The sequence below is a fragment of the Lucilia sericata genome, unplaced genomic scaffold, assembly GCF_015586225.1.
Source record: "Lucilia sericata isolate MDLA Ls3-8-SP2 unplaced genomic scaffold, ASM1558622v1 Contig000331F_arrow, whole genome shotgun sequence".
Taxonomy (NCBI): Eukaryota; Metazoa; Arthropoda; class Insecta; order Diptera; family Calliphoridae; genus Lucilia; species Lucilia sericata.
The window spans coordinates 95,375-110,032 of record NW_023994352.1 but is presented as its reverse complement, the minus strand read 5'-3'; the positions used below and the strand labels follow the sequence as shown (position 1 = coordinate 110,032).

Sequence of the window (14,658 nt, the reverse complement as noted above, 5' to 3'; positions counted from 1 at the left end):
TTTATTAATATGTTTACACAAAATGTTTAAAATTGTTGCTGTCTAAAGCTTTATATTGATTCAGAACATTGCCCTTCAAACAAAGTTACCACATAGATTGAAAAGCTTTCAAATAATGTAAATAACTAGGAGTATAAATAATATAACAAAGTAATGTGACAAAAAAGTAGAACATGACGGAAACAAACTATAAGTAAATCAATTAATCTTGAAATTATCAATTAGTTTAATAATTGATTTAAAAATATTTAAATCTGGCAACATTTACTCCAAAAAGTTTTGATGATAATAATATCAAACAAATGCAACAAATTAAGCAGATTAAAATTAAACGTAGGATTGTATAAACGCAAATAAAAATGAACGCAGTAATAAAATTTATTATTTAAAAATTAATACAATTGTACAAAAATATGTTTGTGTAAATTATATTATCAAAAAATTCAAGTATTTAAATTTATTGATTACTGTTTATTTATAGAAATAAATTAGCAAAATCGAATTGTATGCAAAAAACTATGTTCGAAGTGTAAACAATTCCAAAGCGTTCTTTTATCTATTGATCGAGTATATAAATACATACACTATAATACTGGCTGTTACAGATGACAATATCAATGAGACAGAAACACATTATATACAAAATACATCTCTATGTGTATGTTGATAACTTATATGGCTCAAATGAAGATACTTATCTTAGAAATGGATATATTATATAGGTCTACTCAAATTATTTTGATAAAAAAAAACTTAATCCGTTTAAATTAACGATGTTAAGTTTGTAATACATTATTACAGACAACAATGAAAATATATATTGCTTTTGCATTGCTTAGTCGAATATAAGAACTCAGTTATTCAAAAGTTATCTTCAAAACCCATTATTAAACAATATGGAAGACAGCAACTTTACCAGTAGAAATTGCTCCCCTGAAGAAGTCGATCCAAGTGCAAGGGATGATCCCTTTCAACACATTATCGCAAAAGCCGGTAATCATGGTCGCTTTCAACGGATTTACAACATAACATTTATTATGGGTCTAACAATTGCTGCTGCCATGATTTATATGAATATAATTTTAGTGTTAAATATTCCAGACCATTGGTGTACAGTGCCGGGTAGAGAGTATACGAATCTTTCTTTAAGCGAATGGCGAGAGCTGACATTGCCCTTGTAAGTATTACGACTGTTCATATACATACAAGAATATAATTTCTGCTTTAAATAATTTATTTTTGTATTTTCATGTAGGAGGAAATATAATCGAGGTACACAAAAATATAGCAGCTGTCTAATGTTTGATGAGGATTTTACAGAAATTGATGATTGGGAAAAATGGAACTCAACACTTGCAAATGTAACAGGTCAGTCTAAACTAGAACTGAACTAGAACTGAACTAGAACTGAACTAGAACTGAAGTAGAACTGAAGTAGAACTGAACTAGAACTGAACTAGAACTGAACTAGAACTGAACTAGAACTGAACTAGAACTGAACTAGAACTGAACTAGAACTGAACTAGAACTGAACTAGAACTGAACTAGAACTGAACTAGAACTGAACTAGAACTGAACTAGAACTGAACTAGAACTGAACTAGAACTGAACTAGAACTGAACTAGAACTGAACTAGAACTGAACTAGAACTGAACTAGAACTGAACTAGAACTGAACTAGAACTGAACTAGAACTGAACTAGAACTGAACTAGAACTGAACTAGAACTGAACTAGAACTGAACTAGAACTGAACTAGAACTGAACTAGAACTTGAACTAGAAACTGAACTAGAACTGAACTAGAACTGAACTAGAACTGAACTAGAACTGAACTAGAACTGAACTAGAACTGAACTAGAACTGAACTAGAACTGAACTAGAACTGAACTAGAACTGAACTAGAACTGAACTAGAACTGAACTAGAACTGAACTAGAACTGAACTAGAACTGAACTAGAACTGAACTAGAACTGAACTAGAACTGAACTAGAACTGAACTAGAACTGAACTAGAACTGAACTAGAACTGAACTAGAACTGAACTAGAACTGAACTAGAACTGAACTAGAACTGAACAAGAACTGAACTAGAACTGAACTAGAACTGAACTAGAACTGAACTAGAACTGAACTAGAACTGAACTAGAACTGAACTACTAGAACTGAACTAGAACTGAACTAGAACTGAACTAGAACTGAACTAGAACTGAACTAGAACTGAACTAGAACTGAACTAGAACTGAACTAGAACTGAACTAGAACTGAACTAGAACTGAACTAGAACTGAACTAGAACTGAACTAGAACTGAACTAGAACTGAACTAGAACTGAACTAGAACTGAACTAGAACTGAACTAGAACTGAACTAGAACTGAACTAGAACTGAACTAGAACTGAACTAGAACTGAACTAGAACTGAACTAGAACTGAACTAGAACTGAACTAGAACTGAACTAGAACTGAACTAGAACTGAACTAGAACTGAACTAGAACTGAACTAGAACTGAACTAGAACTGAACTAGAACTGAACTAGAACTGAACTAGAACTGAACTAGAACTGAACTAGAACTGAACTAGAACTGAACTAGAACTGAACTAGAACTGAACTAGAACTGAACTAGAACTGAACTAGAACTGAACTAGAACTGAACTAGAACTGAACTAGAACTGAACTAGAACTGAACTAGAACTGAACTAGAACTGAACTAGAACTGAACTAGAACTGAACTAGAACTGAACTAGAACTGAACTAGAACTGAACTAGAACTGAACTAGAACTGAACTAGAACTGAACTAGAACTGAACTAGAACTGAACTAGAACTGAACTAGAACTGAACTAGAACTGAACTAGAACTGAACTAGAACTGAACTAGAAACTGAACTAGAACTGAACTAGAACTGAACTAGAACTGAACTAGAACTGAACTAGAACTGAACTAGAACTGAACTAGAACTGAACTAGAACTGAACTAGAACTGAACTAGAACTGAACTAGAACTGAACTAGAACTGAACTAGAACTGAACTAGAACTGAACTAGAACTGAACTAGAACTGAACTAGAACTGAACTAGAACTGAACTAGAACTGAACTAGAACTGAACTAGAACTGAACTAGAACTGAACTAGAACTGAACTAGAACTGAACTAGAACTGAACTAGAACTGAACTAGAACTGAACTAGAACTGAACTAGAACTGAACTAGAACTGAACTAGAACTGAACTAGAACTGAACTAGAACTGAACTAGAACTGAACTAGAACTGAACTAGAACTGAACTAGAACTGAACTAGAACTGAACTAGAACTGAACTAGAACTGAACTAGAACTGAACTAGAACTGAACTAGAACTGAACTAGAACTGAACTAGAACTGAACTAGAACTGAACTAGAACTGAACTAGAACTGAATTTAGTCTGAGGTAGGTATTATAAGCAGCTTCACTCTTGTGTTATGAAATTCATAACGATTTTGTAGATTTAATTTTATGCAAAATTTTGTTTTAGCGTGCAAATACGGCTGGAGTTATGATCAGACTTGGTTTAAAAGTACTATACCAACACGAGAAAATTGGATATGTTCGAAAGATATGTATGTAACAAATGTTTTCGTGGTCGGACGTGTTACCGAGGTAGCAGGCTCGTTTCTACTTGGGCAAATGGGTGACATGTGAGTTAAGTAGAAATTTAAACATAAAATTATTTAAATTAGATTTCAGTTTTATTTTAGTTTTTATTTAGTCTATATTTCCAAATCGTTCATATCCATTCAATATAGAGTATTGAAAAGTACGTTTTCTCGTTGCAAATTCCTTAAAGTTTTTTTTACTCTTTTTTAATACAAAATCTAAAATTGATTTAAATAAATGTAATTATTTGAACCACTAAATTGCATGGCGAAAAAAAGGATGGGAACTTCATTTTATCCTTCTTTCTAATTTAGTACCCAAGCATGTTGATTATACTATAAAAAATTGATTTATATATATTTTATTTTATAACCCTAATAATTATGCATATTAAATATGTATTATATTTAAGTTTTCATTTTTATAATTTTCGTTTATTGTGGTTTTTCATTCGTTTCCTTTTCAGTTTTGGTCGTCGTATTGTTTATTACATCAGTGTAGTATTTTGCCCCTTTGGCAGACTTTCATCAATTTTGACGACATCTCATTATTTTTGGTTTCAAGTTCTTTCCAGTTTGACATCTTTGTCTATTAATAGCGTTTTTCAATCACCACATATAATCGGCATGGAAATATCAAGGGAGTGAGTTGTTATCTTGTGTTTTATGTATACATATATAGATTTTTGAAAAAATAAATTTTGTAAATTGTTTTCCTATCTTATCGTTTTTATGTATATGAAATTTTTTGTGTTCCCAATTTTTTTAGAGAAGATCGTAGTGCAGTTGCCATGTATCATAATATGGGCTGGTCAATTGGCATAATTATAGTACCTTTACTATTTTGGTGGCAACGTGATTGGGAATCGTTTATGTGGATCTCAACGATACCAACAGCATTATTCTTAATATTTTCTAGGTGATTACACATAAATAGCTTTTTAAAAGAGAGAGACTTATGTTTACTTTATTAATATAAAGCTTGTTAATTATTTTATTGATTACTTTCCTTTATGCTTTAAATTTATTGTCAGTTATGTCATTGAATCACCGCGTTGGTTGATTAACAAGAAACGTTTTGGTGATGCTATTAAACAATTTAAGAAAATTGCTAAAATCAATGGTCGCAAATTCGATATGACGGAAAAGGAATTGGCACAAATTTACTCCAAAACCAAACAAGAGTTTACATATGGTTTTGCTTCTTTGTTTAGTGGTTGGCGTTTGGCTAGCAATACTTCGATAATGGGGTTTTCAAGGTAAGTTCAATAACATGAATTAATTATGAAAATCTTCCTTTAACTTTAACCGGAAATTAAAAAAATATATATTATTTTTGAAAAGCCGTTAAAATGCATTTTATATGAAAAACGTGTGTATATACTTTTATTTGACTTTAAGAATTATGTATGGTTAATACTTTATTTAAATTAGCAGGACTTTCAAATAATGAATCATACGGACGTATACTTAATATCGGCTAACGATGTTTTATAAATATAACGTATACGTGCAGTACTATTAATGGTTTTTAAAAGAAATTGTTTAAGATTTTTCATCATTTCTAAATAAATTATTTCTTTTTTATAAGGTGCGTTATTACCATTTCGTACTTTACTATAATTTTGTTCAGTTCTGCCATGAGCGGAAATCCTTACTTAAATTTTCTACTGCAAAGTTTAGCAGAAATGCCAGCTTATTTTATTGGAAAATATATGGGTGAGTTAAAATGAAAGTGTTACAATACTAATATTTTACAATAATAACTCAAATCTGACAAAAAAAAAAAAAATAAATAAAAAGGGTAGATAAACAATTTGGCGAAAGAAAATTATTTAACAAAATATTGGTTAAAATTTTAAATTATGTTATAATTTTAATTTAATTTTAAATATTTTTTCTACTGGATACAACAGGTGATAAATTTGGGCGTCGTTTTACTAATAGCTTATCATTTTTTATCTCATTCCTCACCTGTTTACCAATAATATTTTTGGCTACCGGTACGAATTTTTGCTCTGAAAGAACATGCAGATTCTTAATCAATTTTCTTTTACAGAGGAAAAGTATCAGTTTACTGTAATGTGTTTGGCTTCATTTATTAAATTCTTAAATGCGTTGACATTCTTTACGGCCACGTTACAGGGCATGGAGATATATCCCACCTGTATGCGTCAGACTGGTTGTGCTTTTGGCACGATTTTGGCGAATTCCGCTGGTTTTTAGTTTTAACTAAGATATGCTTAATATTGAACACATATGTTTTTTTCTAGAAATTCTTTAGTTTACCAAAAGCACCAGCAGCTAATGCGGCTTCAGTGGTTAATAGACAAGCTGTTGAATTATCTGTACTGGAGAAGTTAAATCAGGATCAATATGCACCCTAACCTGGTTAGTTTTTGTTGTTTTATAGAAAGCTGTATGATGTTTTTTCTTTTGTTAATAAATAATAAGAAATTTGTAATTTCTATTAAAATACTTAAATTTTATAATCGTTCTGGTAAACCCATAAAAATCAATGTATAGTCGGGCATGGCCGACCATATGATACCCTACACCAGTGAGTATGTTAAAAATGTGTGTTCTTTTTTTAATAATAAAGCATTTTAGCTTAATTCCGCAATAATTTAACAATTTGTTGCCAAAAAAAGCTTTAGCTTTAACAGGAAATGTGACAAACGCCTTTGAAATATAACGGGTGATTTCTAAACGTTTGGGTTTTAAGAATTTGAAAAAATAATATAGAGAGTTGTAATGTTGTCTTCTAAGGCAAAGATTGTAACTGGCTTGTCCCTGTACACAAAGACTTTATGTATTCGATTCGATATTGCCAAATATATGTGTCTTAGTTGCTTATTGATACAAATTTTCAATTTAACTAATATTTTTAAATATTTTGTTTAAAAACGCCCCACAGTGCAATATCTGTCTCACCTTCTCAAAAGTTTGTAACATTTCTTTTAATAGTATTCATTTTAAATAAATTCTCCCTGTTTCTTGGCTCTCCCAGAAATCAGTTGATTTTATTTTAAGGTGTTACTTGAAGGCCTTTCTAAAACTTTTATTGAGTACTTATTCTTTAATGAGTTTATGATTAAATGATAACACAGTCTAAGATTGTTTGCGATTTTATTTACAAGTTAAAAAATAATCAGATTGTTAAACCATTAGAAAATACTCTAATAATTTTATCTTTATTAATATGTTCACACCATACGCAATTTATGTTCTGGTGACAAATTTTATTTTGTCTTAGAGCAATGCCCTACAAACAAAGTTGCCACAGAGTTTGTATTAATTTAAAAGCAAAATCATTAATGATTTTTTAAAACAAATTCTTTCAGAATAGTCTTAATACTTTTAGGTTTTCACTAATGATATTTTCAAAATAATTGCTATTTTAAAATTAAAGTTTAGATTAAACATAAATGAATGTAAAAGGTTTTAGTTATCAGCAAGCTATTTTCGGTTATACTAAAACCCTTCAATCTGGCAACTGTATTTGCAAAAACTTTAATAAATTTTGGCTACGGCTCTAAAACAAAATAACAGCAATATTATTGACTTAGAGACTAAATAATGGTTAGATTAGATTTAGACGTCGAAGTGAAGAAATGTATAGAATGAAATTTTTTTAATTAAACGGAAAAATTATAACAAGAAATACATGTATATAAATTTAATATTAAAAAAAAAAGAAGTTATAACGAAAATTTAATACAAAATTTGTTAAAAGGTTCACTTTTATTAAAAAACACTTTAAATAAAGTGGTTCACTTTTATTAAAAAACACTAAAATAATTTTAATATTTAAGAAATAAATAATAAAAAAGTTATATAAAATAGTGTAAGAGTTGAAATCATCAACTGAAAGCGGGAAAATAATGGTTTGGATTGGATTAAAGAAAAAAGTGGAAATATACGCACCCAAGTGAAAAGTATTAAGAAAAGAAAAAGTAAGAGTGCTATATTATGATGAGCCCAAGCTAATTTATTTTAAACTAGCTTTACCCAGTGTGCTTCGCTCAGTGAGTTTGAATAAAATCTAATTGCCTGTTTTAGCCCTTTTAGTACGTTTTTCTCCCTGTTGATTTAATACCATTTTGTCCAAAAAGTAGCAGTATCGTAGTAGTTTAAAGAACTCAATAAATAGAAAGCAATATTTTATGAAACAAGTAAGAGTCCTATATTCGGCTGTGCCGAATCTTATATACCCTTCACCATGATGTGTTAAATGGAATAGCCAGTACAAAAAATGATTAAAAAAAATCAAAAAATACCAGTTGTAAAATGAAAAAGTATCAGAAAGTCCCCTTTTATAGAATTTCGATCAATCACAAAAACCAAAGAATATATCATTCATAGAACAAACAAGTTGAAAAAATCGTTTCCTCCAGATTTGTATTAACTTAAAAGTACTAAAGAGTCCCACTTTACATGTTCTCACTAAAAATAAAAAAAATATTATGTTTCTTGGTTCAATATTATAGAAAATTCAAAAAGTTCCTTTTGTATAACGAAAAAGTACCAAAAAGTCCCCTTTTAGAGGTTCTCACCTAATCAAGGCCCTGCATGCTAAATTTCATGTTTCTAGGTTCAATATTATAGAAAATTCAAAAAGTATCTTTTGTAGGACCAAAGGTACCAAAAAGTCCGCTTTTATAGGATCTCACCTAATCCAGGCGCTACATACTTAATTTCACGTTTCTTGGGTCAATATAGGAAGTTCAAAAAGTACCTTTTGAAGAACGAAAAAGTACCAAAAGGTCCCCTTTTATAGGTCCTCGCTTAAACCGGGCCCTACATGCTAAATTTCATGTTTCTAGGTTCAATATTATAGAAAATTCAATAAGTACCTTTTGTAGTACAAAAAAATCCCCTTTTATGTGTTCGAATCTAACCCGGGCTCTACATACTAAATTTCATGTTTCTAGCCAATAACAACATACTGCTTCCTTTGTAACGTGACGTCATGCTCAGCATTGTTTTTATAAACTACAACAATAAAAAAATTTGCCGTATGATTATGAGTTTTGTTGTTGTAGTTTACAGTTTCTGTCTGAGCATGAATAAAAAATCTCAATTTTTTATGAAATTTTCAGAGGTTGCCTCGGATATTTGCTCATATTTCCGGTATTTGTGGACAGACAGACAGACAGACAGACAGACAGACAGACGGACATAGCTTAATCAACTCCGCTACCTATAAGGATCCAGAATAGGTGAAGGATATAAAAGTACCAAAACTGGAACAATTTTCACCTCTTAAACGTTCGAATATCAAAAAAGTACTAAATTTGTGTTTATACCCTACATAAATATAGTAGGGAGGGTATTATGAGTTTGTGCTGATGTTTGTAACACCCAAAAATATTGGTCCTACACATATCATAAAGTATACCAATCGGGTCAGAATCATCCGTCCATCTGTGTGCGCACGCTACACGCTAATGTGAAGAAATTCAGCACATACTTGATTCAGGTACGAAGCCTATTAAAAATGGTTAAAATCGGTCTATTATTTCGCCTAGCCCCCATACAACCGTACCCGTCATACAAAGTCCCTTTCGGAAAATCATGTGAAGGTCAAAATTCATTTATAAACACTAGTATCACGATAAAATTTTGCATAAATAACTTTAATGTAAACGTAAACTACCAAAGTGTATAAGGATGGGCCCATATTTACACTTGACTTCTTTTGGAAAATCTGTTTTTTGTCAATAAATTGTTAAAATATTTCGGAGGTAAAAATCTTAAGTACTTTATTATTAAAAAATAATCCACATTTTTAACATACGCACTGGTGTAAGGTATCATACGATCGGCCATCATATTCTCTTCTTACGAAGGTGAAGGGTTATCACTACATCCGCTTCCAATTGATCGTTTATTATTCTACAGCACTAACTAAATAAATAGATAATAAACTTTGAAATCTACCTGATATTAATAATATTTTAAAAAATAAAAATATTCATTAAGGAACTGTTAATAAAATCTTTAACACTCTTTAAAATTTCTATTTGCAGAAAATAATGAAAAGAGTCTGAAATAGCTATCGCAAGAACTCATCCTTTTCCTCGTAATTCCCAAATAAACAGCAATTTAAAATGAAAGATAACACGCTGAACAGTAAAAATGGTTCCATTGATATATCAATGGTAGATTCCAGTACAACTGAAGATCCTTTTCAGCCCATTATTGAAAAAGCTGGCAATCATGGACGATTTCAATTGATTTTCAATGTAATATGCGTAATGAGCCTCTCAATTATGGGATCCATGATGTATATGAATATAATTTTAGCTTTAAATGTACCCGATCATTGGTGTACAGTGCCCGGTAGAGAGACTACGAATTTTACTCTAAGTGAATGGCAAAAATTGACATTACCCACGTAAGTGTAAACATTTTGAGTTTATTTAAATTCGTAAACTGTTTACAATTAAAGTTACAAATGTTTAAGTTATAAATCATATATTTTTCTATAGAACTAAAGACAATCGTGGGGCAGAAAAATATAGCAGCTGTGAAATGTATGATGTAAATTTTACAGAAATTGATGATTGGGAGAATTGGAATTCAACAGCAGCAAATGTCACAGGTTAGTATTTATTTTGTAGTTGATTTAAAGACTGATACCAAATAACTAAAAATTATTATGGAAAGTGTTGGGCATCATTATTATGTGTTTGAAAAATAACATTAGTTAAGCGGTGTCAACTTTTTACTATGTATAAAACTATATAAATAAAAATTACTAACTAATCTTTCAGTTTGTAAAAATGGCTGGACTTATGATCAAACTTGGTTTAAACATACCATACCAACACGGGAGAATTGGGTTTGCGAAAAGGATTTATATGTGACAAATATTTTCGTTGCTGGACGTGTAGCCGAAGTGGTAGGATCTTTTCTGCTTGGTCAAATGGGTGACATGTAAGTCTCTTCATTTCTAGTGAATTGAACTTATTTTCAAGTTTATTTTATTTCCTTTTAAAACAAATTTGCATAACAAGAAAATAATAATTGAAATACTATTAAAAATTTAACTTTTACTATTCCTTTATATTTTATGCTGTTTTTTTTTATTTTTGTTTAGGTTCTAATTAATTGTTCTTTCTGTTTCATTTTCTTTTAGTTTTGGTCGTCGTATTGTTTATTACATAAGTGTTCTATTAAGCTCCTTTGGCAGAATTTCATCAATTCTGACGACATCTCATTATATTTGGTTCTTAATAGTTTCCTGCTTTACATCCTTCTCCATTAATAGTGTGTTTCAATCACCTCATATAATCGGCATGGAAATATCAAGAGAGTGAGTGTTTATCTTATTCTTTTATACAATATATGTATTTAACTTCTTAAAAGTATAATAGTAATATATTCGTTATTTTGTTGCTGCGATAACCAAAGTCGGTGATTTTATGAAAACCTTTAGAAAGTTTTATCATTCCAAATTATCTATTGTACTTTAATGAATAGCGTGTATTGTTTGATTTATTTACAACTTTTGGTATCAACAGTTTAGAATACTTATCTATTGCTCACTTTTGTTTTCTTTATGACTCTGAATTAATAGAGTATCCCAGCAAATACTTTCATTAATTCGAAATCAAAATTCAAAGGCTAAAGAGTAAGTACTACTATGTATTTGAAGTATTATTTGTAATGCAGACGGTATATACTTAGTAGTCATTGAAAAGTATGTTGTTGAGTAAGTACAAGTCATTACCATGTTTTTGCTGGGATGTAATCTATTATTCTATTAATTTTTTTCTTTCATTTTTTTAATTTAATTTTAAAAATTTCAGTGAAGATCGCAGTTTAATAACAATGTATCACAATTTTGGTTGGTCGGTTGGTATAACATTGGTACCTCTACTTTTTTGGTGGCTACGTGATTGGGAATCTTTTATGTGGATATCGTCGGTACCAGCATTAGTTTTCTTATTAATATACAAGTAAGTAGTAAAGAGCAGGATTTTCTTATTTTCTACTTTTTAGCAGTACTCATATTAGTAGTTCTTATTTTTCCATACTAAAAACTGCAAATATGAGAACACGAACAAACCATATATATTTAAATAATTTTTATAATATTCATTATACCCTACACCACTATAGTTGGAAGGGTATTATGCGTTTGTGCTGATGTTTGTAACACCCAAAAAGTATACCAATCGGCTCAGAATCACTTTCTGAATCGATTAAGCTATGTCCGTATGTCCGTCTGTGTGTCCATGTAAACCTTGTGCGCACGCTACAGGTTTTAATATAATTTGATGAAATTTGGCACATGCTCTTCTTTTCGACAAACGGTATTAAAAATGGTTGAAATCGGTCCATTATTTCGCCTAGCCCCCATACAACCGTACCGCCCGAATACATCCTTTGGGCTAATAATTAAGTTAAATATTCTATTATGTCAACAAAAATCAGCAAAACCTAGTTTTACAGAACTTTCAATGACACTACCGATTTTTGTTATGGTCGGGCCATACAAACTCTCCTTCAGAATTTGACTTGAAGGTCAAAATTCACTTATAAACACTAATAACATGATTAAATTCTACATAAATAACTTTGAAGTAGGCGTAAATTCCTCTACCAACATTTATAAGGATAGACCCATATTTACTACTACTCCCCTATGAGCCCTCTTTTTTGTCAACAGTAAATAAAAATATTCCGGAATAAAGTTAAAAAACAAATTAAATACTTAATTTTTTTAAAAATAATCCACATATTTAACATACTTTCTGGTGTAGGGTATCATATGGTCGGCCATGCCCGATTATACATTCATACTTGTTTTTATTTAATTTTCTGTCGTTTGTTAATTAACAAGATATGCCATTGAGTCTCCACGTTGGTTGATTAGCAAGAAACGTTTTGGTGATGCTATTATACAATTGAAGAAAATTGCCAAAGTCAATGGACGCCATTTTGATATGACGGAAAATGATTTGGCTCAAATTTACTCCGAAATCAATCAAGAAGCTACTTATGGTTTTGCTTCAATGTTTAGTGGCTGGCGTTTGGCTAAAAATACTGTGATCTTGGGTTTCTCTCGGTAAGTTTACGAAAACAATATTCAATATGTTGCTTATTTTACTCACTATGGCTGTCAAAATAAGCCATAGTCTTACTCGGAAAAATTTTTCCCAGTAAGAAAAATACATAACTAGAACTGGGATACGACTTCACCTTGTAGTCTGTTCGAATACACGACAACAAAAATGTTAAAAAACATTTCTAAACGATTGAACTGTGGTTGTTTACCTGAGTAATTGCTTTTAAAACTGCTTCAAGATATGCGTATAAGTAATGTGAAATAACACATAATTATAAATATTACGTATACGCCTTGCAGGTTTAAAACTATAAAAATACAATATTAACAAGAAAAGTGAAAGAAGTACAAAATAATTTATTTTTTTGGTTTCTCTTCCTCTAAAAACAGCTGTGTTGTTGGCATTTCCTACTTTACCATTGTGTTGTTTAGTACCGCCATAAGTGGTAATCCCTTTCTAAATTTCCTTTTACAAAGTGTAGCAGAAATACCCGCCTACTTTATGGGCAAATATTTAGGTGAGTTAAAAAAATATTAAATAAGAAACAATTTGTTATACAAATAAATAGCATAATTCAACTTATTAAATTAATTTCACAAAATTAATTGGTTGTTCTCATTCCTTTCAGGTGATAAATTTGGACGTCGTTTTACTAATAGTTTTTCAGCCTTTATATCATTTCTCACTTGTGTACTGATTATAATATTAGCAGCGGGTAAGTTCAGCACCATCATTTCAGAAATCAACAAATTTTAATATATTTTCCTTTCGTTAGAGAAAAAATACGAATTCATGGTCATGGGTTTGGCTTCATTTGTTAAATTCTTAAATGCAGTCTCTTATTTCACGGCCAGCTTGCAAGGCATGGAAATTTATCCCACTTGTATGCGTCAGACTGGCTGTGCTTTTGGTACTATTTTGGGTAATTCTGCTGGTACTTTGGCTCCCTATCTTGTGTATTTAAGTAGCACTGTTGATATACGCTGTCCCTATTATATTTTGGCTACATTATTCTTTATTAGTTCTGTCGGTACACTTTTCTTGCCCGAAACTTTGCACAAAAAACTACCTGACACTATGGAGGAGGCGAGACAATTTGGTGTTAATGATGTAAGTTGTGATTCAAGTGAAAACATAGCTTATTAGTATTAAATGTTAAAATATTTGTTGCACAATTTAATAACTTGAATTTTTGTCTTATGTTACTTTTAACAGAAATTCTTTAGTCTACCTAAAGCGCCTGCAGCTAATCACAATTTAACAGAGAGAAAGCGGACGATTGATAATACAGCATTAGAAAAGCTGAATCAGGATCAATATGCTCCCTAAAGGATTTTTATCTTTAGTTGTTTTAATGAAAGTTTTCTTTAAAGACTTCTCCTTTATCATTGTTTTGTTTTAAATATTAAATAGTTATAAAAAATGTAGACATAATATTAAGATCAGATTATCATTTTGATTATTAAGTAGAATGAATGGAAGTTGGATGAGTGCATATTTGCTTAAAACTTGGACTATAGTGAGATGTCAAGTTTAGAGGTCACCACCTACGATCAACCAAATTGAGGTCTTCTTCTTTATACATATCATGGGTAAGAGTATTCTTATGTTCAATTGTCAGTTTGTGGCTATAGCTACATAAACAACATTTTATTTTATAAAAGGTTTATAAAACAAAAATTCCATACAAAATTCAATGAATAAATCATTTATAAAATAAAATTGTTTTTATAAATAAGTAATGACTGTGTCATTTTTGCAAAAAGTGTTAATTTTCTCAGACTTATAACTTGCAACCCGTTTGGAATTTTGAATCATTCTCTGAGGTAAAGTTGTAGTTCTGGGTATATTGGGTTTGTGCTGATGTTTATAATGCACAATAATATTGGTCCTATACCTTAAAGTATACCAATCGGCTTAGAATCATTTTCTGAGTCGATTTCTGTCTTGTA

General features: G+C 30.5%; 2 protein-coding genes across 7 annotated transcripts; both read left to right on the top strand.

Moving 5' to 3' along the window:
- Positions 1-549: 549 nt before the first annotated feature.
- Positions 550-5,879, top strand: LOC119603719 (beta-alanine transporter-like). Of its 3 annotated transcripts, XM_037955872.1 has the most exons (10): positions 550-1,041; positions 1,102-1,177; positions 1,256-1,368; positions 3,506-3,668; positions 4,094-4,270; positions 4,396-4,545; positions 4,661-4,885; positions 5,218-5,345; positions 5,543-5,629; positions 5,686-5,879. In XM_037955872.1, exons 1-10 carry the CDS (start codon positions 897-899, stop codon positions 5,850-5,852), a joined length of 1,431 nt encoding a protein of 476 aa, XP_037811800.1. In that variant the 5' UTR covers positions 550-896; the 3' UTR covers positions 5,853-5,879. The 3 variants fall into 3 exon arrangements, with proteins under 3 accessions (XP_037811800.1, XP_037811799.1, XP_037811798.1); XM_037955871.1 differs by having other exon boundaries at positions 550-1,177; positions 5,260-5,345; XM_037955870.1 differs by having other exon boundaries at positions 550-1,177.
- A 40-nt stretch (positions 5,880-5,919) lies between these two features.
- LOC119603718 (carcinine transporter-like) lies at positions 5,920-14,422 on the top strand. Of its 4 annotated transcripts, XM_037955865.1 has the most exons (12): positions 7,200-7,295; positions 7,473-7,582; positions 9,659-10,026; positions 10,121-10,233; positions 10,406-10,568; positions 10,771-10,947; positions 11,444-11,593; positions 12,481-12,705; positions 13,096-13,223; positions 13,335-13,421; positions 13,482-13,816; positions 13,922-14,419. In XM_037955865.1, exons 3-12 carry the CDS (start codon positions 9,740-9,742, stop codon positions 14,033-14,035), a joined length of 1,779 nt encoding a protein of 592 aa, XP_037811793.1. In that variant the 5' UTR covers positions 7,200-7,295; positions 7,473-7,582; positions 9,659-9,739; the 3' UTR covers positions 14,036-14,419. The 4 variants fall into 4 exon arrangements, with proteins under 4 accessions (XP_037811795.1, XP_037811794.1, XP_037811793.1 ...); XM_037955867.1 differs by lacking the exons at positions 7,200-7,295; positions 7,473-7,582 and adding an exon at positions 5,920-6,017; XM_037955866.1 differs by lacking the exon at positions 7,473-7,582 and having other exon boundaries at positions 7,191-7,295; positions 13,922-14,422.
- The last annotated feature ends 236 nt before the right edge of the window (positions 14,423-14,658 follow it).